Source organism: Gopherus evgoodei, chromosome 4, assembly GCF_007399415.2.
Source record: "Gopherus evgoodei ecotype Sinaloan lineage chromosome 4, rGopEvg1_v1.p, whole genome shotgun sequence".
NCBI lineage: Eukaryota > Metazoa > Chordata > Testudines > Testudinidae > Gopherus > Gopherus evgoodei.
The window spans coordinates 33731586-33758031 of NC_044325.1; the positions used below are offsets into that span (position 1 = coordinate 33731586).

Below are 26446 nucleotides of genomic sequence, written 5' to 3' on the forward strand. Positions count from 1 at the left end.
TAATTAGAAGTTCTTTGTCAGTTTGGTGTGTTGCATATGACTTCTCTTAAGCTGTGTGCTCTGAACTTGTTTTTTCTATACCGTTTAAGCCATACAAAATCTAGATATCCACCAGTATTATCCTATCTTGATTCTAGAGAGATTTTTTCGGTCTGGTGCTGTAGAGAGATAGCAAACGATGTTGTTTTTAATGCACAGATTACAACTATGAAAGCAGACAGATAAAATATAGTCCAAGCAAAAGTTCTTAGTATTTGAATCTTCCATCAATATGTTAAATCACATTCACTTTTATTAATGCGTGTTTGTTAGTCTCTAAGGTGCCACAAATACTCCTCATTCTTTTTTGCTGATACAGACTAACTCAGCTACCACTCTGATAACTGATAATGTTACTGAAATTTGACAGAGAGATGATCATGCATTGATTACACAATTGTTCTGAATATCTTGAACTTCTATCTGAGGATCTCAAAGCACTTCACTGAATTTATCGTTCTAATGCCCCTGAAAGCTTTTATGGAAGTACTGTCCCCATTTTATATATCATGGAATTGAGTCATTCACTGCAAGTATAACTGATAGGGTGCCATGTTCTAACATAACATCTGAAAAATGCAGCTGAAAGGATATCTTGACATTTTGTGCAAAGGAGCAGTTAAAAATAGTCACTTGAATTCTTTTCTATAGTAATTAATTATGATAGTGACATCATTTGCATCTATCCTTGCTTTCCCTATATGAGCCATAGTGCAAGATACCATTTTGAACTCTGTTAGGAAACGTCTTAAATTCAAATCAAACCTGAGTTTGACCTTCTCTTGATGACAACATAATGCAGAGTGAAGGTAGATTTTCCTTGTCACGCTCTCTTCCCTTTATCCTTTGTAGTCCAATAGTGTCATTTCCAATATGGCCATTTCCAGTTTTCCATTGTAGTTAACAAAGAAAACTTGCAAGTGCTGATCATTGTTAAAAGTAGTTATGTATGGCACTGTGCAATTTTCCTCTTTGCCAGAGTGATTCACAGTTAAGCTTTTAAAATTCTTTCACTTATTGTCTACCAGGGTTCTTACCTACTACCTTGCTCTCCACCCCCACCCCCCGTACACAAAAGTAGTAGTTACAGTCCCAACTAAGAGATGCTGCTGTCTCCTCAGACACAGTGTGCTTTTTTCACTCTTCTTTGGGTTTTACTTAACATCATTATATCTAGTTCTGTTCTGACTAATGTAATGTCCGACTTAAACCTCTGTAGGTGAATGTGCCTGTTTGGGTGCTCATACCCCACACAGTAAAAGACCATGGTTTTCATCAGGATAGTGTATTGAAACACAAAGTAATGTGAAAATATTCAATTCTGACTACACTGAGTTTCATTGTAATTGCCCTGTGAAAATATCAAGTTTACAGTGTTGCTGTAGCCATGTTGGTCCCAGGATATTAGACAGACACGGAGGGTGAGGAAATATCTTTTATTGAACCCAGAAGACCTCTGTGTAGCTTGAGAGGTTCTCTCTTTCACCAGCTGAAGTTGGTCCAAAAAAGATATTACCTCACTCATCTTGTGTCTCCATCAAATTTACAGTATATCACTGATGTTATTGGTTCCCAAGATTGGTTTGACAATAATGATGTATCATAGAAATTGTATTCTGTGGTCAGATATTTCAGCCTTGGGTTTTCAGACATAAAAAAGAACACTAAACTTCTATCAAGAATAAAAAACAATTCATGAAGTCAAACGTACAGTGATATATAAGATAAATATTTTGTACACCACAGTTCTCAAGGGTTGTTATACATGGGCTGTATGTTAAATGTAGTCAATGACATCTTGGATCTAGGAGCTGATTTTGACACTGGAATAGAGCCCATATTGAGAATTACAAGAAAAAAAAATATAGACTCCCCTTTGAACATACAGTTTAATTGAAGAATGCCCCCTAGTTCAGACCAAGATATCTACATAAATGCAAAATTTCATGAAAATCAGATTGAATGTACTGTGTGTTTATGCTTCCACAACAAAAAATGAGTTGTATGTTACCATATGTTACTTTACAAATAGGGCTCCTGTTAGAATGATTTCTTTGTATGTGATGTGTACGGTAAGGAAAAATACCTAAAGAATATAATTCCAGGCCATGGTGCTATAAAGTCAATATTTTAGATTCTCCTCCAGTTTGGTACTCTGTAGATAGTATTGGGAACTTTAGTATTCTATTTTTTTTTTTCAAATCATTGCAAGGATCTCTTAAATGAGATTAAGAGTTTTTGCTTCAGTGTGACTCAAAAAAAAAAAATTCCCCTTCTCTATTAGATTGCTGTTTTCAAAAGCCAAACTGGAATCCCTGTGCAGAGGCCCAGATGAGGCACTCCTTATCTGCAAACATATGCTACAGATTTGGAAGTCCTGTTACAATCTCACTAACCCTAGGTAAGATGCTAAAGAAATCTTGGATTTTGTCTCCTGATGAGTTTCAGTGTACAGAAGAATTCCAATTTAATTACAATTCATAAATATTTTTTCTTGGGTTTACTGCTAAGATGGTTCTTGGGATATATCTGGTCTCTATTTACAAAGGGTATTTTTAAATGCATTGCTCTACAATTTTGAGACAGAAGTGGGTGGTTAATTATAAGAAGTTTTATGATAATGAAAGCTGGAAAGGCCTGTCTTAATTTTTATTTCTGCTTTCATAATATAAATTAGACATGGGTGGGACTCATTGATTTCTGTTTTTCAAAGGGAAAAAGAGTTAAAGTCTGATATGTTTAATGTACAATCAGATATTTACATGCCAAATGCGCTAATGGTTCATATGTCCCATCATGCTTCAACCACCATTCCAGAGGACATGCTTCCATGCCGATGATGGGTTCTGCTCAATAACAATCCAAAGCAGTGCGGACCGACGCATATTCATTTTCATCATTTGAATCAGCCGAAGATTGATTTTCTTTTTTGGTGGTTTGGTTTCTGTAGTTTCCATATTGGAGTGTTGCTCTTTTTAGACTTCTTAAAGCATGTTCCACACCTCATCCCTCTCAGATTTTGGAAGGTGCTTCAGATTCTTAAACCTTGGGTTGAGTGATGTAGTAGCTGTATTTAAAAATCTCACATTGGTACCTTCTTTGAGTTTTGTCAGATCTGCAGTGAAAATGTTCTTAAAATGAACAACGTGCTGGGTCATCATCCTAGATTGCTATAACATGAAATATATGGCAGAATGCGAGTAAAACAGAGCAGGAGATGTACAGTTCTCCCCTAAGGAGTTCAGTTACAAATTTAATTAACACACTTTTTTTTAAACAAGTGTCATCAGCATGGAAGGCTGTCCTCTGGAATGGTGGCCAAAGCATGAAGGGGCGTACGAATGTTTAGCATTCTAGCACATAAATACCTTGTAGTGCCAACTACAAAGTTCCATGCAAATGCCTGATCTCACGTTCAGGTGACATTGTAAATAAGAAGCTGGCAGCATTATGCCCTGTAAATGTAAACAAACTTGTTTGTTTTAGCCATTGGCTGAACAAGAAGTAGGACTGAGTGGACTTGTTGTCTCTAAAGTTTTACGTTGTTTGTTTTTTGAGTGCAGTTATTTAACCACAAAAAAATCAACATTTGTAACTTACACTGTGACAATAAAGAGATTGCGCTACAGTACTACTTTGAGGTGAATTGAAAAATACTGTTTCTTTTGTTTATCATTTTTACTGTGCAAATATTTGTAATAAAAAATAATGTAGAGTGAGCAGTGTACACTTCGTATTCTGTGTTGTAATTGAAATCAATATATTTGAAAATGTAGAAAAATATCCAAACATGTTTAATACATTTCAATTTGTATTCTATTGTTTGAGTGCAATTAAAAGTGCAATTAATCATAATTAGTTTTGAGTTAACTGCAATTAATCGACAGCCCTAATTATTCCTAAAATATAAGAGCCAATATCATCCATTATCTGGGGGGGAGGAGAGGCATGCTAGAAATTGTGCACAAGCTACTCCAGTGGGAATATTTTAGAGAGCAGGAATGATTTTGGAGAGGCGAATGCAAGCACATAAGACAGCTATTTCTGGATCCTTGATTCTGAGCTTTGGTCTCTAGTGGACCTGGCCTGGCCACAAGTTAGAGAAGCCATGGAGCTATTCTAATTTACACCACTTAAGACTCAGCATAGCAGAGGGATGCCCTTCCTAGGATACCCCCTAACCGGGGGCATTTGGTGTAAGGAATTAGCTCTGCCAAATTAACTGCACTTGACCAGTTATGTCCAAGTCTCTGCCCCTTGACATTGCTTTAGTGGTGCAAAGGGCCAGACCCTAACCAAGCAGATGGTACTTCAGATTAATTTACCTTTGTAATGGGAATATAAGCAATTTTACCACAAGGGAGATAGGGGGTTCATCTTGAACTGTGGCCTCCATTGTAGTACCTTTTATACCTGAAAATGTATTGCTTCCAAATACCTGTCTAATCCCTTGTTTGTACTAGCTATATGTGTTGTAGCTTTAGGTGTAGTTTATAGAAAAATAGTACGGTATAAGGAATATTTCTATTTCATCTAAATTCCTGTAGTGTGTGACAATTTAAAAAGCATTTGCAGGGGTGACCTGTTGCTGAGCGAGGAGTTCATGCAGTAGAGTAGTACTATATTTTTGTTTTTCTTCCATTAAAAAGAAAAAATCCATTTAGAAGACTTGTTGAGTTTTCATGAGAACCATCTGTTTAGAGCCCAATCCACTTTAATCTTCAGCCATGCAGTTTTTAAAAGCCTATCCCCCATTCACAAATTTGGTTACTCATTGCTTGAATATAAAGTCCTCTTTTTGTAATGTCACAATCTACTGCACAGTATTTAGTTATGATGTCACAAAGAGAGTATTTTTATTGAAGGTCGGAATAAGCAGTAGGAGCAGATGAACTCTTTAAAAGCATCTATTATTTTCATGAAGCTATTCCTCGTTTAAAAATAAAGTTGTCGAGAAAGAGATGTGGAAATAGGCTGTGTGTGTGTATGTGTGTATAATTTTGTTTTTCAGATTTTTATAAATATTTACAAGCCCAAATATTCTGTTCAGATTGTTACACCAGTATGAAAAGGGGCTAGAAATAGATTAGAATAGGACTATTTGGCAAGTGTCCAGATACTGTTAGTAGGTTTGTCATTTGAAAAATATTTCTAATATTCCCATTTTATATATGGCAAAAAGAGTTCCTTATCCAAATTCCCAGAATGCTCTGCTGAGCAGAATGGTTTCAATTTACTTATAAGCTTAATTGCAGCATCATACCTGTGCACATAACATTGTAAGCATATCTTTATACCTTCCTACAATATGCAGTTATTCTTCTGTGCAGCACAGATGTCTAACCATGCTTTGTCATTGCTTTCCTGATGTGCTCAGTGCTATCTAGCCTAAAAATACTTCGGTTAAGTAACAACTCCTCCAGATAACAGCAGGAATTCTGACCTGCCCTGAATGATAAAAGCTTAGTATTCTCATTACATTGGGTTTGATATCAGTTCTGAATAATAATAGTTGCCAACTCTCTTGATCTTTCCACCTCTCCTTAAGAAGCTGGGAACCTCTGTCTCCGTATTTGACACTAACCTAGATTTTGAGGCTGCTGATTTTGATAGAAAAGCTCTAACAATTCAGTTAGAAAAAATCTTTATAGATTACAATCAAGATCACACTGGATCTCAGGGAAGGGAGAGAGGCTATGAATAAATGCTGTGATACGGGAGACTTGATTTTGCGAATCACGTCACATTGGCACTGTTGTAGTTGTGATGGTATCACACACCTCCCTTACGTAGCATCTGATGTGGCATACCTCTCCAATACAGTGCTGACAGGTTGTGGTGATGTGACATACCTACCCTAATGTAGCATACTGCATTTTCAAACCAATAGTAGTTGAACATGGAGCAGTGTTATAATTAGAAGAGGGTTTCCTTTCTAATTTGTGCTGCTGAATGAAAGTTCCCTGTCCTGACTAGCTCAACTTGCAATGGCACATATCTCTGGTTGCAATCAGATCACCTTTTCTAGGAGAAAGTTGGACTCAGTGTCCTCATTAATCTGTTACCTATGAAAACAACTGAACTGAATACATGATATAAAAGTGCTAATATTACTCTTTCCCATGGCTTTGATCTTGTAAAACACAAGAAAACAATCTGCTCTTTGTTGAAAGTCATTTCCAGTGTACAAGTAAATGTTTGCTCACTAATTGGCTATAAATCCCTAGAATTCTGCTACTCTTTAATTCCCTTATTGTAAGATATAAGGCTTGTAGAATTAAGGTGTAATACATGCATCAAATGCAATGCATCTGTAGTCCAGTTGCTAAAGTATATTGAAAATTAAAATAGGTTCTTTCTCTTCTTTTTCTATATTTTTCTCATTATAATTACAGTATAATGTATTTCCCTCCTTAAACCAACTCAGCCTAATTAAGGGAATACAGTGTACATGCGTATAACTTTCATTCAATTTCTGTATATTTAAATTGGAAAGAGGTAGGCTACATCCCAGATTAGGAGCAGCATAGGACATTGTCACATACAGGTTTATTTTGGAATAAATACAAAATGTGAATTAACTATGAGAGGAAACCAGATAACCACCCAGAATGTCAGTGCAGTAGTTAAAAGGTAATTTACGTTAAATGTTCTGTTCAACGATATTTAGCGTGACATTGTTCCTGGGTTGAAGAAGTAATTAAGATAGCTGTTACCAAAAAATATGTGCCAACTGATGTAATAACTATAGCTAAGGTGTCTGTATCCTAGAAAATTCTCTTCTGTTTCCTGTAGATTGCTATAATAGCATCTCTTTGCAGGGAAATTGCAGTCTATCAATAACATTAGTGTCATTAGCAAGATCTTATTGATAACATTTTAGCAACATCTGTATAAAGAAAGGAAATAGTATCTTTCACTCTGTTTTTAACATATGAAACTATAATAAGTTTAGTAGTCGAATTGAAAGAAAAGGGCAAAAATACATTTGAATTCAAAAGTAGGAGGCCATTTTAAAATTGGCCCAAATTCTGATCTCTCTTAGACCTCATTTTATATTGGTGAATTAAATGGAGTTACTCTGAATTGTCACTGTTGCGAGGAGAGAATTAGGCAAGAGCATATACCATATTAAATGGGGCTATTACAATTTAGGGTTCCACTGAAAAAATGCCTTTTAAAAGGGAGAATTAACTGTGGAAAAATGCCAGATTAACAGCCGTAGAAACAAAAAATATCTGTTTATCCACAGAATGTTTAAGGCACAGACAGTATCAGTACAAGCTTCCCCTCACGGTCCTGCTAATGTGCCTCACCACCAACCTGGAGAGACAATTTAGGGGTGAGAGGAAATTCATTCTCCATTCCCATTAAGTCCTGGGCCTTCTGCTAAAATTGTCAGTCAGGTGTTGTATGGTTGGTTTATTTGTGATGTGAACTAACAAATGGACGAATAGACCAATTTTTTTTCCACATAGGTAGGGCCCTACCAAATTCACAGCCATTAAAAACGTGTCATGGACCATGAAATCTTTTCTTCAGATTTCATTGGGGAAACCAGCATTTCTCAAATTAGGGGTGAGTCCTGACCCAAAAGAGAGTTGAGGGGGTCCACAAGGTTATTTTGGGGTGTAGAAGCATTTCTACCCTTACTTCTGCATTGCCTTCAGAGCTGAGTGGCCAGAGAGTGGTGGCTGTTGGCTGAGCATCCAGCTTTGAAGGCAGTGCCCCACCGGCAGCAGCAGCACAGAAGTAAGGGTGGCAATACCATACCATACCACCCTTACTTCTGCGCAGCTGCCTTCAGAGCTGGGCGGCCGGAGAGTGGAGCTGGTAACTGAGGGCCCAGCTCTGCAGGCAGCAGCGGAGAAGTAAGGGTGGCAATACCATACCAGTCCATCCTTACTTCTATGCTGCTGGCGGCAACTCTGCCTTTAGAGTTGGGCTCCCGGCCAACAGCAATTGCTCTCCAGCTGCCCAGCGCAGAAGTAAGGGTGGCAGTGCTGCAACACCCTCCCCCCAACAATAACCTTCTGCCCCCCACACACACAAACTCCTTTTTGGGTCAGGACCCCTACAATTACAACACCATGAAATTTCAGATGTAAATAGCTGAAATCATGAAATTTGTGATTTTTAAAATCCTATGACTGTGAAATGGACTGTGAATTTGGTAGGGCCCCACACATAGGCTGCCAAATCAGCCAGCTAGGTGGCATTGACTTTGTTACTGCCAAACTAGACTAGTCTCAGATGTAGTGAATAGAGGTGAAAGATTCTTACAGTAATTCATTACCAGTCTCCTGTACCATCTGTATTTATACAAAGGTTGTTGCCCTAAATTTAACTAAGCATAAAACTGAATTGGTTCATCTGCAAAACATCCTCTTTTCTTCTGGTCCCTGCTTAAAACTCAGCTCTTGGGGCCTTTCTTTTACTCTTTAGTAATCTCCACAACTCCTCTTGAACTTTAACTCTTTGTCCTACATTTTGTTTTGGTTTGGATGTGTTCAGATTCTGTTCTTTAGCACTGTCATCATCTTATTAATTGCCATGTAAATTTACTGTATTGTGCACTAGTTTAATAACTTGAGTCTGAGTTTGTACTTGACTTGTAAAGCTATTACATTATATGACTCACTCATCTTTTGTGCCCATGTTGATTGATTTTTATTATGGAACAAAAATTGTTAAAATAAGTATGGATTAAATTTTTAGTTACCTTTTATTTAGTGTAGTTGTTCAACTGAATAATTGGCCATGTTTAATACTAAACTTTGATTGTTGCTCTCCACATTTTTTTGCAACAACATGTGAGGTGGTACAGTATAAAAATTGTATCTCAACAATCAGTGTTTGATTTTATATTTTAAATGACTTGTACTTCAAATATTGTGTTACAGTGATTCTGGACGTGGGAGCAGTCTGTTAGACAGAGCCATTGCTGACAGACGACAGCTCAATACGATTACCTTACCTGACTTCAGTGACCCTGAAACAGGTGAGAATTAACATCTTGAACAATAAAGTGGCAAAGATAATGTGTGGCTCAGTATCATCGGTCAGATCTTACAAGATAAAAAGACCAAAGCAGTCAGTGTAAGATGTGATTATTTTTGCACTATATATATTCATTGTTGTAAAGTGAAAAATAGAAAATAAATTGCAGTATCAAATTTGTTTGAGGAGATGCTTGCAATATATAAACTTTACTTTTTATTAATTAATTATTTTTTGTTTTTAAAAGTGCCCATTTCCCAGGCGTGTCAGTATATTTGTATTAATAAAATATATATAAACATTTTAGGAAGTATTACTATACTTATTGTTAAATATTTCATAATTGCATGCTGATCTATTCTATTCAAGCTAGGGTCTGATACTTTACACATTTCCTTGGTATCTGAGCATTTCTGAGTACATTTTTTCTTGGTATTATTTAATAAGCAAATTAGGGATACAAAGAGAACTCTCTCTCATCCCTTCAGAAACGTTAAGATTTATTTTAGCAATTTTTTGGCTCTGTATATTTGAAAACAAATTTCATTTTGGTGGCAGGTTCACAATAGAGGCTTATAACTTTTGACTTTAAGGGAAATAAATATTTTACAAGTCAGATAATGAACTTCTTACTAAACAGTGCAAAATAAAATGCTGCACAGATGCAATAGGTTAGCTTTACGATGTCATTACATGTTAGTAAATATTTATAAACTGTAATTTGTCTATTATCTTATATTCACCAATCGTAACTTAAATAAATACACCTAAAAGACTGTGTAAACGAAAAACTCACAGCCAAAATGACTGAATAAATGTACAGTTTTAAGAGAAACTCTCAGAAGGGGAAACAATTGACATATGGTGATTTTAGTTTCACTAACTTTACATGAAAGGACGCCATATTAAGCTTATCCTAATCTAGATCCTATTGGATCACAAGTACTAAGAGATTTTCCTTAGCTGTTTGTTTCCTTGCTTTTGTGGTTTTATGTCAAAACTATAACATATCTTTTGAATTGTCTTTGAGACATGAAATTTTATTTACTCGGGCTTCAATATAAAATGCTTTTGGAAAGATTTCCCAGCCTGAGGTGCCTTTATGGCATCTTGACAGCTGTAAATTAGAACTCGTCAACCTGTGAATAGTTGAAATATAATGTAACAGAATTATTCAATAGTAAAAAATTGTATTTGCTTGCTTCATTTCTGAAACCATGAAGTTGGACCAGATGTGCGCACTCACATGCACAAAGAGGTGCATTTTTACCATTATTATAGGTATTCTGTTATAAATACCTTATTTCTGAGAATTATAAAGGCTTGATGCAGTGTGTACTATGCCATATAGGAAGAAGTCTGTTAGTTGTACAGTGGGATTATTTTGCTTTCACATTCTTATGTGCACTTGCAATTTAAAAAAGCATTTTAATTAAAAATATGAAATTTGGCTTGTGATCACTGGGCTGTCTCACTGCTTTTGTTTTATCAAGGAAATATAAGAAATGAGGTATGAAATTTTAAAATCTAGCTGCTTATGCATGCAAAGAAACATTTGTTTTTCAAGTGGGTGCCAAGATTCTTTACAGAGCCTTGGGACACCCTGCTTTTACCTCTTGAGTTACTCAGACCATGAACAGTAATCGCTGCCTTTATAGACTGAATTATCTTCATAGCCCTTCATCACTCACCATTAATCAGCCAGATGAGGTGCTGTTAAATAGAGATATGCCTGGATCAAAACTTGTAATCTAAAACCACGTGAACTTTTTGGGAAGTTTGCATCCAGGTCTGACCTTTATTACTGGGGCTTGTCACAAGCATGGAAATGTAAGTGCTGGAAGGGACCTCACAGAGACAGGACCAGATTTACCAAAACCATCCCTGACAGATGTTTGTCTAACCTGTTCTTTAAATTATCTTCAGCAAAAACCGGAAAAGAGGATCTCAACAAACTTGATCTTTTTGGAAGTTCAGATTTGTATTATTCTGAATCTGAACTGTCTGTACTTGGGCAGGGAGGAGCTCAGGGTTAGTAGAAAGAGAGGAAAGTTTGTAGTAGAAAAAAGTCTGCAGGGAGAATGGTAGAAGCTCTGCAGTCAGTCCAGTGTGTGGAAAATCCCTCAGATGTATTCACTTACGGACCAAGAGAGGTTGAAAGGTGAAGCCCAAGGAGTGGGTTTGTTTATACTTTTATTCTAGGATTTATTGGGGGATTCCAGGGGAGAGCCCTGGAGGTCCTAGCCTTGCGAGAAGGGTGAACTTAAGCTGTAGGAGAGGTCTGCTTACAGGGTTGGTAGGAAGAAGTCCAGGGAGGTGACAGTAAGTAGTTTGAGGGATTGAAACTTGACTGCCTGTCTTAAGGTCCCTAGACTGGAACCCTGGGCATGGGTTCCTCTATTAACCCCATTGGTAAGGTGATAGAAAACTTGTGAGAAGGGGGATTGATGACTGGGAGTTCGAATAAAGGGTATATGAACCATGGGACCCAGGACCAAGGGTGACAGATTGAACAGAGGGATTGGAAACTTCTTGTTAGTTGAACTTTTTGTTACCGGAGAAGGGGCCAGAGGTTCACTGGTGAGTTCATAACTCTGGTGTTCATAACTCTGAGGTTCTATTGTACTTGTTTTATTATGTGATGATAAAGCTCTTAGCTCACTTATTTTTGGACTAACATAATAGAAAATAAAATTAGTAGCTGGTTTTAAACCACGTTGTCTAGAACTTTGTTTTTCCTCAAATAAAATGAGTTTAGAGCATATTAAAGAAAATTTGCTTTCCAAATTAATTGATTTTGATTAAATCTAGTTTTCTGGTTTTCTTGTACATAAAGATCCTTGTCTTTGAATATCATACAAGATAATGGACTCTGTAAAGTTGTTTAAAGAAAAATGAATACTTGTTTGCTGCAGAAACCATCTTCATATTATGAATAGTGGAATAAATGCTGTGCATTATATCATTTTCTTTTTGGAATCCATTAAAACCTGTTCTTGGATCTTTTTTCTTTTATCAATTTTTTTTTCATTTTTTTTAGCTACCGATACTTCCGCCTCATCTCTCTCAAGAACAGAATCTCCTCTTCATCTGTTTATATCTTCTCAACCTTCTCACCCTCATCCCAAATCTGATACCTTTGCATGGCCCCATGCAGCCTATCCAGACTGCAGCCATGTTCCTGGGCCCCACACACCTCCTCTCTGTAAACTGATTATCTCTTCCTGATAGGCGTGTTAATTTGCTCTTTGTTTAGTTTTCTGATAATCTCCATAACTGATAAACAGTGTTTCCATTTTAACGATTTTAAACTTCAAAACATTAGGTGCAACTGGAGCCTGTCTGGTCAGATGCTCTTAGTTAACTAGTGTGGGGGAAATATTAAATAGACAAATATTACTGGTGTATGAGAAGATTTTAATAGGTAATATTGGAGTGCGTAAAGCTTTACAGTTTTGAATAGATTAGTATCTCAAACTCCTGGATGTGGCACAATGTAATAGATAGGAGGAGAAAGGGATTATCAATCAATGTTGTTTTAGAGTACCTGTTATGTGTTGCAATAAAGCATATCTGGTGTTGAACGTGGAATAGTCAGTTCAGTTACTGGTACCCTTTGTCTCATAGGAATATAACTATCTACGAGGTTTGCCTTTCTCATCCATAATTTGTAATAATTTATTTTGCGTTGTTGGATCCTTCATTAACAACTATAATAACTATAATTTATAACAACTATCTTTTTCTGAAATCTTGCACCAAGGAGGCAAAATGCATCAAATAATTTGTATTTATTTTGTTTGTTTTGCATATTGCAAAGGCCTATTGATCTGTCTTACTGAACTGTAATCAGTTGAGTTCTGCTACTGTAAACCCATTGTAAGCCTGATTCTCCTCTCACTTAAAAACTCTACAAAATTATCAAAATAAATCTGGTGGTACTACCAAAATAAATCTGGTATTGGTGTTGTAACCTCTTGTTTAAAATAACTTTCCAAACATTTTTCTCAGTTTATATTTGCTTACTACTAATATTCCTGACCCTTACTGTTAGCCTTAGGTATAGTACTATTTGGTTTCACTGCTAAATCACAATAATCCAGTGTTCTGAAGTTCAGTTTTGGTATTGGTCAGTGACCACCCTCCTTGATATTTTAAATGTTCAAATCTATGGAAGCATGAATGTTTCTTTAAACTTCAGGGTACTTAGATACAAAGGCTTAAGAAGTTGAGGGCTGTGTTCCATTTTGTAGCACTTCAATACTTGATTAATTAGGAAAGTGTTGTAGGTTTTGCATTGTGTTTCCACAGGGCATACTGCTATAAAGTGGTACATCCCATGCAGCATTAGATTGTTCGTTTGTTCTTTGTGGAGCAATGAGTCACCAGCAGTTCTCATTCTCCATAATGAGAAAATGCAGAAGTGCAAACACAGACTAAGTGGTATAAAGTCTGAGTTTTCCATTTCCAATAAAAGCTACAGTATTGATAAGGAAAAGAGTTTTTTAGGTTGCATGATGATGTGAGGGAAATGTACGTGATGATGTGTAGGTCATAAAAGCAGAATGTCAGATTCTTATCTAAAGTGTAAATAATTGGTGAGATTCAAAGCATTGGGTATTTTTCCCCTCTATGCTATATGAATAAAAATTTAGTCCAGATCCTTGTAGCTTCTTGGTATAAATTTCAGGGCTGAAGGTTGTGGGCTGCTTATTTTATTCAACTCTACATCTTCCTGTAATAGAAACAAAATACACATCACAAATGTTTAGTTCACCATCCTGTACTGGTGAAAACCAAAATGATTTCAGAAGTTGTAACACACCCTCTTTTTCAAAACCTTTATTGAAAGCTGAAAACAGTAAACCTGATTTTCAGTTTGAAGATTATCAGAAGTCTTTTTGTTTTCTTGGAGTATTTAGTTTTTATATTTTGTCTTTTTTTAATTAAGATTTTAATTTGTGATTTGATCTGTTGTTCAAAGGTAATCCACCAGATGCTTACTTTCATGGTTTTTACTCCCTTTTTTCAGTTTGTAAGTAGTATTCGGTATACAGGTCTACATTTAATTTCTAAATGACTTAAAAATCACGAATTTCTTCACCACAAAATGTAAATATTGTTTATCAATAGTGGAAGTTTGTTACAATGTGTAAAGTGCAGCTGATGCTGTTTACCCATTCAGTCACTCTGAGGGCCGTAATCTTACAAAATCTGAATGCACTCAACCAACATGTGAATTTAATTATTAAGGAGGCAGTATTCATTTCTGGAGGGCTGCAAATAGAAGGTATTTCAAGAAGGTCTTATATAGAATAATGGTCAGTCACCGATAATTTTTATTATTAAAGTTCTTAAGCCACCACTGTTAGTAAGCATTACGGTGGTCTAATATGTAAGTTGCTACTGTTAATTTGATTTCTAGTGCAATTCACAGTGGGACATTGCTTTCTTTTCTGAGAGGTGTTCCACTACCTGAAATAGTGATTGTCAGAGGAGAGCTAAAAACCTCAATAAAGAGAATAAAATAAAGAACATAGTTCAGTAAATATCTGTTTAAAGTTAGACAAATTATCCAAGATACAAAACATATTTTTTGCAATCTTGAGATTGCTACCATCAGATATATTTTAATATTATTTTATGCTTAGCCTATAGAAAATTGTGGCATAAGTAGTGGAAGATACTTTTTTTAACTAAGGGGTAGGGGGGAAGGAGAATTTGGGAGAGCTGTACATATTTCGCTGCAAATATGGTGTCTGTTCAGTGCAGATAGACCTGTGAAGATCTGAAGAAGAGCTCTCTCTAAGCCTGAAAGCTTGTCTCTCTCACCAACAGAAGTTGGTCCATTAGAAGATATTACCTCACCCACCTTGTCTCATTGCAGATAGTGTTATTCAGGGAACTAAAGGAGAGGGTATGCTAAATCTTATTGCCCAGATTTGGCTTTCTTGAAATGTTCTTCTGCCCAAACTGATAATTAACATTGCAACTTCTGTGTGAGGAAAAGTGTCTCGCGTGCCTTGTGAATATTCAGTAGGAAGAATATAAATTTCAATTGGAACATCTGCTTTATGTAGCCCTGCAGAAGGTACTGTCTTTTTACACAAAATGTGTTTGCTTGCATTAGCACACAATCCAGTGCATGTTACACCATTAGTATTTTTAAATGCTTTAATGCCTGCTTTTTGTGCATGTGAAATTGGAAGTGTTCTTCATCCTGCCTGAGTGTTTCTGTTGAATTCAGATTTCTCTTGCTTTGAATAAGACATTGTTCCATTACATTTGATTTATAAAGCAACTTTCCTCTTCTGCGATGAGAGCAAGAATATATGACAGACTTTCATTAAATCAAGTATTTAATGTTGAAATTTATTTAGAAATTACCAAGAAAATTACTAGGAAAGACATGGATTTTATCATAATTTTCTTTTAGATAGTGATGCTTATGAACATCTAGGCTTCAGGACAAGATGGAATTTTAGATAATCTAAAAGAAGATTTTAGAGGTAATCTGTAAATTTAGGGCGTTGCTGTATTTGCTGAAATCAGGCAATAAGCAAGTCTTTGAGATGTAAAGGACTTCTCAGAGCAAATGCCAGTAAAAATGCTGACGGTTCAGTAACCATCTGGTCACAATGTCAGGTTTCCTTGGTAATTTGTTCACATTATGACAGATAAAGTCTCCTATTGAATTAAAAGTGTATTGATTAAAACGTTCAAACAAGCAAAGGCTGATTGTAAACTAATAAAATGTTGGTTTAATGACAAAAATTCTCTCTTCATAAATCCCGAATAGCAATTGCAAAAGGTAACTTGGAAGTAAAGCAAAATATTTCTCAACAAAAATGTGCCATGAAATAAAAAGTTAGACAGCAAATCTCACAGATCATTTTACCATGTGTGAGATAATTGCTATTTCCAGATGTTATTCAGGTGGTAACTAAATATGTGAGTTCTTGAACTTTCAAAAACTTCCAGCCATTGAGACAATTTTAGTATCAAAGATAAACCCTAGTAAAAGTAAAATCAAACAAGCCAAAGGTGATAACAGAGAGCCATTATGCTGATGTATTATAACTAGTTTTCTTTCCCAGGCCTCTCATGCCTTTTTCAGACATTTGAGTTCAAAAGAACCTTCAGTTTCTGTTTTAAGGGAACAAAATCCTTCTTCAGTTCTTCACAACGTTCATGCTTAAATCCTGATTTTAGCAGTTGTCCAACAGGTTCTCTGTATGGGTTATGTTTTCTGATGAAGAGATAATGGAGTGTTTTTACAGCATATTCAGCTGAGACACAAGTTGGCCTCTACAATGAATTCTGATGGGGTAGGTAGGGATTAAAGAATACAGAAATATATATATAATTTTTTTATTTTTTTATTTTTTTTTTCCTGGTCGAAGCAATGAGAGTAAAACTGCCATAGCACCTTTTGGGGATGGAAGGGGGATAAAAATTGAGTGAAATGCAGCGACAAAACCTTGCTGGAGAGAGCTAAGCAACTGGCAAAGGAATGTGATTGGCTGAGGGTCTATAACCATACAAATAAAACTAGGAGAGATCTGTGTGATGCTGGGGAAAGAGCAGAGTGAGTGTGCGGTAGAGTGGAACGGGAAGCCAAAATGTAGGCATTTATCACCATAGCAAGTGTGAGATGTAGGGCAAGAAAACTGGATTTTAAATAAGAAAACTTCTGAAGAAACTAGAAGGAAGGCAGAGTGAACTTTGGGCACTCAAAACTCTGCTTTTAAGAGAACTGCTCCCAGTTGTCCACAGAAGAGCTTTTAAGAAACTGTGTACCATGCATTTCCGCTGGAAGAGCCATGAGTGAGCGAAATGCTAATGAATTGTAGTGATACCAGAGAAGCATGAAATATTGTGGGGTTAGATTTCCGGGGATGAGAGTGACACATGGTCAGGATGCTTGATTTGATGACTGAAAAAACTATAAAAAGGCATAGCCCAGGCATGATGAAGCTCCAGTGGTAGTGTTGTCTAAAGACCCACAAAATACAGGGACTGCCAAAGGCTGCATTAGAGGCTATCCCTCTCTCAAAACTGGGTGACTGGGCAACAAAATGGCAAATTAAATTCAGTGTTGTTAAGTACAAAGTAATACACACTGGAAAACATAATCCCAAATATCTGTACAAATTGGTGGGTTCTGAATAAGCTATTACCACTCAAAAAAGAACTCTTGAAGTCATCATGGATAATTTTCTGAAAACATCTGCTCAGTGTGCTGCAGATCTAAAAATCTAACAAAATGGTAGACACCATTAACAAAGGGATAGATAATAAGACAGAAAATATTATGTCACTATATAAATCCCTGGTACTTGCACACCTTGAAAACTATGTGCAGTTCTGGTGCCCCATCTCAAAATTAGAATTGGAAAACATACAGATACATGCAACAGAAAGATTAGGAGTATAGAACAGCTTAGGGCATAACTGGATTCAAAAAAGAATTAGATAAATTTGTGGAGGATAAGTCTGTTGATGGCTGTTAGTCAGGATGGTCAGGGTTTCCTAAATGCCCTAGATGTCCTAAATGTCTGACTACTAGAAGCTCGGACTGGACAACAGGGATGGATCAATGGGTAAATTACCCTGTTCTTTTCATTCCCTTTGAAGCATCTGGCATTGGCTTCTGTTGGCAGATAGGATACTGGGCTAGATGGATCACTGGTCTTGAACCCTCATGGCCATTTTTATGTTCTTAAATAAGCTGTTTTAACTTTGGTATAGTTGCTTATTATCCTATAGAACTATCCTCTGCTCGAATAAGTTTTACCACCAGGTTACTGTTACACTGTATGTGGATTTATGCACTTACAGAATTACTATTGTAAACTGTTTACATTCCATTGTTTTTCTGACTTTAGACCTAGATACTAGGGATGTGCAATCTGAATAATATATATGCTAAATGGAAGAAATTTTGGCCTATTTAGAAGGTACCAAAACATTAGTTTGCATACTGGAAAATTTTTACTCCTGTTAAGATTACATGGTTCCCACTGTACAACCAGCCTCCTGCTAGGGGTCTCCTCCTCCCTGCTGAAGCTTTGTATTATTACAAGTGAAGAGTTGGATAATGGTCTACGACTTTCTCATTTCCTCAGCTTTTCTTTGTATCAAGGAGCCATCCCTTTCCTAACAGTTCTTCAAGAGACCTGAGGTTGATTCTCCTTCTTAACCATTTACAACAGACCATGTCAGCACTGGGAGTAGCAAAGGCTTCTACTCTGTTACTGAGCCACTGCACAGATCGCATCAGATATCCTTTACACTTTTTAACTAAGAAAATTCTCTGAGCCCCTTACTGCTGGGAGAGAGCATGAGTCTCTGCTGTTGATTGTGGAGCTTGTCATCTTTAAAACTGGATCCTGAAATGAATGGAATCACTGCTTTTATAGCCTTGACAGGACTTTTCAAACATAGTGACAAATTTCTCTCTCCAGTGCAAATAATAAAATACACACATCAGCATTTCCCAAATTGATTGGGAAGCTGACACCATCATAGTCTGGGGGAGGGGACAGTAGACAAGAGAAGCATTGGGATAAATTATGTAATATGTATCTGCATTCACGACCTCCTCCACTGTAAGTGTACTCTGATGTTACTATATCAAACTGCAGCAGTTTGCTGAAAGCCATCCATATTGTGTCTCTTCTCTTGTGAAGCCTGTAATGTCAACAGTCATGTGACCAGCTCACATTTACTGTTCGCAGTTTTAGGCAAGCAATCACTAAGCTTATGTCTTTGACTTCTGTGGTAATCAGTTTAACATCTTTCTGTAAAGCATCTGCTGCTGGTAATTATGAGAGGCAGGATACTGGACTAGGTGAACCTTTGGTCTGATCCAGTCTGACATTTCCTGTGTTCCTGTTTTCCTATCTCTGTAAGCAGTGTAAAATTTCTTCTTCTTTAATCAAGCCCAGTGAGCCTCAAATACAATTTGAAATTACAGAACAAATTTACAGTGGATTTGTAAGTATTTAAAATCACAGTGAGAACTATAACTTAAAATGTTTATGGTCTGGATAGAAAAACATCAGTGCTAAAGATTCTCTGCTGACAGTTAAATATTTAATACATATATTTAATTTATCATGAGGGTAGCATATATACTGAATTGGTGGAAAACCTGTTTCATTTTTCATTTACTGGAAAAGAGATACTATTTCAGACTGAATTTTAATATCACTCAGAAAAGCTTTATTTTGAGAGACTAATCCATTCCATTCAGCATTTTCAAGATATTCTTCCTGCAAGGAATTATTAGGCTGCTAAACATTTTCTTCAACATTGTTGATTAGCTAAAGTTTAAATCCCATGCAATTTAATCGTGTATCCATGCAGGGGCACATTGTGCTCAGCCTATATATTTTAGTTCTGTCTTTCTTTTTTGCAATCTATTATTAGCCTTTAAATAGACATCTAATTGCACTCTGTGAAAAGACATTGAAATTACTAACATCAAAGTGCATGCAGCAGCATAAAGGTTACAGCATATAGTGCCATCACAAACCTTCTTTGAATCATTTATAATCATAAATGAAATGCTGAGTTAAATCTTCAGTGTTCACAGTGGCTACTCAGTTTGGCATCAAACATTGCTGCTAGTAAAATCATAACATGATTTTAGTGTACATTCACTCACATTTGTGCATTTTACGTCAGAAAAAAACTGACAGCAAACATCCAGAAGTTAAGACCCAAGTTAGCTTTTTTGGTGAAGCCTGTGTTATGGAAAGGGTTAAGGTGTAGTATTTAAACCAGCCTTTGTGAACATTTTTTGTCTTCCTTTCTTCCCCTCCCATCTCTACACACTGATGTAATTTTTTTTTATTACTTCTACAGGTTCAGTCCATGCAACGTCAATAGCAGCCTCCAGAGTGGAGCAGGCACTATCTGAGGTTGCTTCATCTTTGCAGAGCAGTGCTCCTAAGCAAGGTCCTCTGCATCCTTGGATGACTCTGGCTCAAATCTGGCTTCATGCAGGTACTGGAAAACAGAAACAACTTTTTTATTCCTATTCACTAACCTATGAAGCAACCAGGAATCTGTATTCATTTCATTCAGCAGGTCAGACTCTATTATAATTTGTCAACTGAACTTGGAGCTTTTAAGGACACTTTTTCAAAGTGTGGCATTTTGTTGAATTTCAAGAAAGAACACTATATGTTTTATAAATTAAACAGTGGTCAATAAGGATAGCATTTAGTTTTTAATTTAATAACCTTGTCACAGTGTTGTTGCATTTTCTAACTACAATTTAGACTGCATTAAGTCATGGATTTCTAAAATTTCTTATTTGGCAAAATTGTCCTTGAGAATTAAGGGTTGCTGTGTTTTTGTGGAACTTTTTAACTAAACGTCAATCACCATAAGAATGTTTAATAGTCTTGGGGTCCTAATAATACAAATAATGCATATCATAGTTTGCTGAACTTAACCATAGAAATATAGTTTTAATGTGAGTTGCTTATATCACTCTGCATAAAGGGGCACAATAATTAAAGATGATCTTCCAAAATATATTCATTGGATGTGTAGGTTAAAAAAAAGGAGAGACTGCTTTTTAAAAAAAAAAAAAAGAGGGGAGGGGGATGGATAGGTTTCTGCTGTTTTCCATGTGCAAAAATTCAGATACGTCTAATATATGCAAGTGCTTCTGTTACAAAGGGAGGCAGGACAGTATTTATTAAAGCTACTGGCAGACACATCATAATCATTGTGGACTAGATCTGAAAGGCACGTGTTCAAAGTAGTGCTGTAAACATGGTATTTAGTATTTCAATAAAGTACATAAGTTGCACATTTGTTTATGCTCCTTTCAAAAAGTTTGAATGGAGGTAGATGGAGTCCTGTGGCAAAGCAAGCAATAGATTGGGCCCAAAACTTGAACTAGGCCTCTGAGCTGACAATGTGAAGTGCTTGCTGGTACTGGCTAGTTGGTTATTAACTTTTTATACTTAAATTACTGAACTTTTGTTTTTTAAAAAGGGGAAAATTTGGATCCTGGTATTTAGGCAAGCAAAGGAATGGGAACACTTAAATAGAAAGCACTTGATTCATACGTAAGATAGGGCAGCAGTTTTATAGTAGGATTGCTAAATGGTGGATCAGAACTTTGCAGACTAATAGAGCGGTACCACTGTCCCCTTTGTAGGTGTTATGGTGTCTGAAGCTTCTTGAGAAGCTAATAGCATGGAACATAGATGCCTTATTTCCCATGGAGAGGAGCAGGCATTTACAGAAATGTCAGATATTACAACTGCAGCTGGAAGAAAAAACATTAGCACTGTATAAAAACTTGACAACAATGTCACTGGAGTAAACCAGTATCATTTTGCTTTTGTGACACCCATCCAGTGTAAAAGTGATAGTGGGCTTCTGGTGTCTCCATTTCTTGGTTTGCCTGTTGGGATGTGTGGTAGCATTTTCCTAACTGGTGAATGATCTGGAATGGAGTTTGTGCCCAAGAGTGGCTTGAAGCTTTGCACCAAACTCTAAGTCAGAGAGTGTCACTGATGGCAGTGGATGGTAATAGTGCATTGCATAATGATTTATGTGAAAACAGTGTTCTAATCATTCTTTTAAAAATATTCAATTTGAAAAGTGGTTCTTTGGGTGCTTGCTCATGTCCATTCCCATGTAGGTGTGTGTGCACAGTCGCCAGAAGGCTTTTCCCTCAGTAGTATCTGTTGGGTCGGTTCTGGTGCCCCCTGGAGTCACACCCTCATGGCGTTGTATAAAGGGACCTGCCACCCCCTCAATTCCTTCTTTCTGCCTGTGACAGTCGCTGGAACTGCTTGTTCTTGCTTTGCAAGTACTCTCCCCAGTGGACTTGTATATTTTCCTGTAAGTAGTTCTAAAAATTTTAGTAATTAGTGTTTGCAGAAGTTACTAGTTGCTAGTATAGAGTAGAACCCCGCTTATCAGGGTTCTCTCCTGCCCAGCACCAGGGAATGCCTCAGTCTCTGGGGTTTAAGCCATTCAAGGCTCACCACAAGCCTATGCCTATCAGTGATCCCCAAGTGTTTGGGCAAATCCCAACTGCGTGATCGTTACAGGATTTGTAGAGGTTTCAAGCCCCAGACCCAAAAAGAAAGTACCAGAGTGTGATGTTGCACGCTATATGATTTTATGAAAATATGCTAATGAGAGTGAATATAATGTAACTGGAATATGCCAATCTCTTGTAAGATATCATTACAAAGCTTATAATCTACTGAGTGTGTTCATCCTATTTGTATGAATGTATCACTCTTGTATCTGAAACTAGAAATATGAAATATAATTCTGAGGGCCTATTGTAATTATGAAAAGTATGGGCCATTAATGGTGATTTGGAATCTTGATGGCTTCCATTAACCAGGACAATTGTCTGTAGATGGCTCTGTTTTACTTGGAAGTTTTCCTATATATGTGTGTGCTTTCAAGTGGGTAATGAAGTCTCATAGTGACATGTGATCATGTCACCTGAACTGGAATCCACAGCTGTGCATATCTCTCTATCAGTGTTATAAAGGGCGAACAATTTATGAGTTTATCCTGTATAAGCTTTATACAAGGTAAAACAGATTTATTTGGGGGTTGGACCCCAATGGGAGTTGGACATCTAAGTGTTAGACAGGAACGCTTCTTAAGTTGCTTTCAGTTAAGTCTGCAGCTTTGGGGCACATGGTTCAGACCCTGGGTCTGCGTTGGAGCAGACTGGCATGTCTGGCTCAACGAGACAGGGTGCTGGAGTCCCAAGCTGGCAGGGGTAGAAGTAGTCTTAGCACATTAGTTGGCAGCCCCAAGGGGGTTTCTGTGATCCAACGCATCACAGAGAGATTTAAGTTCCTCCTGATGGAAGCGGCTCTTCATCCCTCAAAGCCAAGTCACCATGACTCAGCACCAAGCACCTCTGCCTCTGTGAGGAGTACACTTGCTTCTGTGAGGGACCAGCACTGCAGCCCAACCTCTCTGGCACCAAGGAGAGATTCCTTGCTGGTTTCACATGACTCCCGGCACCACCACAGGTTGCTGGTACAAAGGAGGTCAGCACAGGAGAGCACGTGGCACCACTTCTGTTCACTAGTACTGCATAAGAAGCAGCACAAAACCAGGCAGGGGACACTCACTCCCCTACCCCAAAGCCCACCTGTCATGGTATAAACCCCCACTCTGAACCTTAGTGTCCAAAAGATGGGGTACCAGCATGAATTTCTCTAAGCTCAATTACCAGCGTAGTATTTGTAGTGCTGCCACCAACCAGGAATTCCAGTGCCTGGTACACTCTGGTCCCCCCCATAACCTTGCCCGGGGACCCCCAAGACCCAGTCCCTCTGGATCTTAACACAAGGAAAGTAAACCCTTTCCCTCACTGTTGCCTCTCCCAGGCTTCCTCTCTCTGGGTTACCCTGGAAGATTACTGTGATTCAAACTCCTTGAATCTTAAAACAGAGAGGAAAATTTACCTTCCCCCCTCCTTCTCTCTCCCCCTCCCAGACTGTCCCTGAGAGAGAAAGTAATCCTAACACAGAGGCCAGGTCCACACTACAGCGTTAAATCGATTTAAACAGCGTTAAATTGATTTAACGCTGGACCCGTCCACACTGCAAGGCACTTAAAATCGATTTTAAGAGTTCTTAAAATCGATTTCTGTACTCCAGCTAAACGAAAGGAGTAACCCTAAAATCGATATTACTAAATCGATTTAGGGTTAGTATGGACGGAAATCGAAGTTATTGGTCCCATTCTTTTACTGAGCTACCCAGAGTACACCACTCCGGAAATCGATGGTAGCCTGGAACCATGGACGCACACCACCGAAGTAATGTGCCCTAGTGTGGACGCGTAAAATCAATTTTATAAAATCTGTTTTATAAAATCGATTTTATTAATTTCGATTTTACTCTGTAGTGTGGACGTGGCCAGTGAGAGAATTAACCTTTCTCTCTCCCTTCCCTCCTTTCTCCCCACCAATTCCCTGGTGGATCCAGACCCAGTCCCCTGGGGTCTCACCAGAATAAAAAAAACAATCAGGTTCTTAAACAATAAAAGCTTTTAATTAAAGAAAGAAAGAACAGTAAAAATTATCTTTGTAAATTTAAGATGGAATAGGTACAGGGTCTTTCAGCTATGGACACTGGGAATACCCTCCCAGCCTCAGTATACAAGTACAAATTAAAATCCTTTAAGCAAAATACAAATTTGAACTCTCTCCAGCCAAATACACGTTTGAACTCCTCCCAGCCAAATACACATTTGCAAATAAAGAAAACAACCATAGACCTAACTCACTTTATGTACCTAGTACTCACTATTCTGAACTTATAAGAGCCTGTATCGGAGAGATTAGAGAGAAACCTGGTTGTACGTCTGGTCCCTCTGAGCCCCCAAAGTGAACAACAACCAAAAACTAACAGCGCACACAAAAAACTTCCCTCCCTCAAGATTTGAAAGTATCCTGTCTCCTGATTGGTTCTCTGGTCAGGTGACAGCCAGGCTCACTGAACTTAACCCTTTACAGGCAAAAGAGAGATGAAGTACTTCTGTTCTATTAACCCTTGACTATCTGTTTGACACCACCAGTCAGAAGGACTATGGCAGAGTGAGAACCACACAAGGGTCAATGACTGCTGCTGTGGCACTGTTGACTCTGACCCCAGGGAGGGAGCCGTTGAGTCCAATGCCATTGGACTCTCCCTAAAGGGAGAGCCATAGGAGTGTGGGACTGGCGCTCCCATCTATGCCAGACATATTCCAGGTGGCACAGGATATGATGTCCCTCCCAGTGCCACTGTTGCCAATTAGATGTGAGCCAGCACCGGAGGCAAAGCCAGCTATGGTACCGAGGCTCTGGGTGCCGTTGAAAGGAAAGCCAGCAATGATGCAGCAGCATTGGCTGCCTCCATCCCAGCACCACTTGTCAGCATCACACCCCCATGGTCTTCTGGGGAGTGAATCCTCAGAGCAGGAGTCGGCACCACTCGGACCATCGGTCCTGGATGGAGGACATGAGCCAGGGGTTGTCTCCTGCGGTCTGGCCAGCACAGTGGCAGATGCCTGTAAATGGCCCTTTGGGACTTTGTGGAGTGCTTTCCATCAGTCCCAAGGACCCCAGTCAAGGATGTCATACTTGATGACATCGGAAACTAGAGCCCTGTTGCCGCCGCCTCCTCCTCTAGTATTGCAGGGGCAGGACCAAAATACTGAGCCTGGTACCTCACATCAGGGACCAGCACCACAGGACCTGTCAGGAGTGGATGGCCAAGAGCAATGTACTGGTTCTGGAATCCTCTTCCTCCTCTCCAGATGAGGCAGTTAGAAGTCATAGATCATTAGGGTTGGAAGGGACCTCAAGAGATCATCTAGTCCAACCCACTGCTCAAAGCAAGACCAATCCCCAAATGGCCCCCTCAAGGATTGAACTCACAACCCTGGGTTTAGCAAGCCAACGCTCACAGGTATCTTGGTGGCACCAATACAGGATGACCACAGGATTCACCAAGAATTGTTGAGATGGATAGCACAGAACCTGTGAGTCCAGGTGAAGAAAATTTCTGAGCTCTCCCATGCCCTAGTGGACATTTTGGCACCTTTGGGTCCTTCTCAGGTGGTCCTGCCACTAAATTCTGCCATCTTAGAACATGTCAAGACGCTCTGGCAGATTCCAGACTCTTACAGCCTACGACAAAAAGTGTGCAACACAAGAACTTTGTTCTCCCAAAAGGATTTTAGTACCAATATGCCCTGGTCCCTGGGTCTCTGGTTTTCTCAGCAACAAACAAGTGCAAATGGCAGGGGCAGCAGGGGCTTACCCTTAAAGCTAAGGATGCCAAGAAGCTGGACCTCTTTGATTGACAGACAGCTATGCCACAGGAGGCCTCCAGCTTTGCATTGCTAACCAGCAAGTGCTCCTTAGCAGATGCAACTTTAACTCCTGGGGTGCAATGACGAAGTTTAAATTGGTCAAGAAAGGCAGGGCAGTAGCAAAGGCATCCCTGCAAGTGTCTCTGGATGTGACTGACTTCACCACACAGACCATGGCCTTGGCCATGGTGATGAGGAGGTGCTCTTGGCTTGAAGAAGCCACAACCACTATTTCGGTTCTACCAGTCACTGCCAAGGCAGGACTATAGTAGAAATCGGTGTAGGGGCTACAAGAAGGGAGGCCCCCTACTCAACCCTTATCAACCCATGGATTGGGTTTGGCCAGGCAAGCATTCGGCTCCAAGCAGGCCTGTTAGGGAATGTCTGAGGATGGCATACCAGTTCTTTGCCAGGATCCAACCTTCCCTACTTTTGTGGACTGGCTATCCCACTTTTATTGGGCATGGGCCCATATTATATCAAACTGCTGGATGCTACGCATGATAAGACTCTGAGGCCTGGTCCACAC

At 38.4% G+C, this 26446-nt stretch overlaps 1 protein-coding gene across 5 annotated transcripts in view; it reads left to right on the forward strand.

The window, feature by feature from the left end:
• The window catches only part of TTC7B (tetratricopeptide repeat domain 7B), a 352148-nt gene that overhangs the window by 228103 nt on the left and 97599 nt on the right, over positions 1-26446 (forward strand). For all 5 annotated transcript variants that reach the window (XM_030558926.1, XM_030558927.1, XM_030558928.1 and 2 more), the window contains 3 exons: positions 2324-2440; positions 8943-9040; positions 19912-20052. In XM_030558926.1, coding sequence (XP_030414786.1) covers positions 2324-2440; positions 8943-9040; positions 19912-20052 — 356 coding nt within the window. The remainder of the gene's footprint in view (positions 1-2323; positions 2441-8942; positions 9041-19911; positions 20053-26446) is intronic.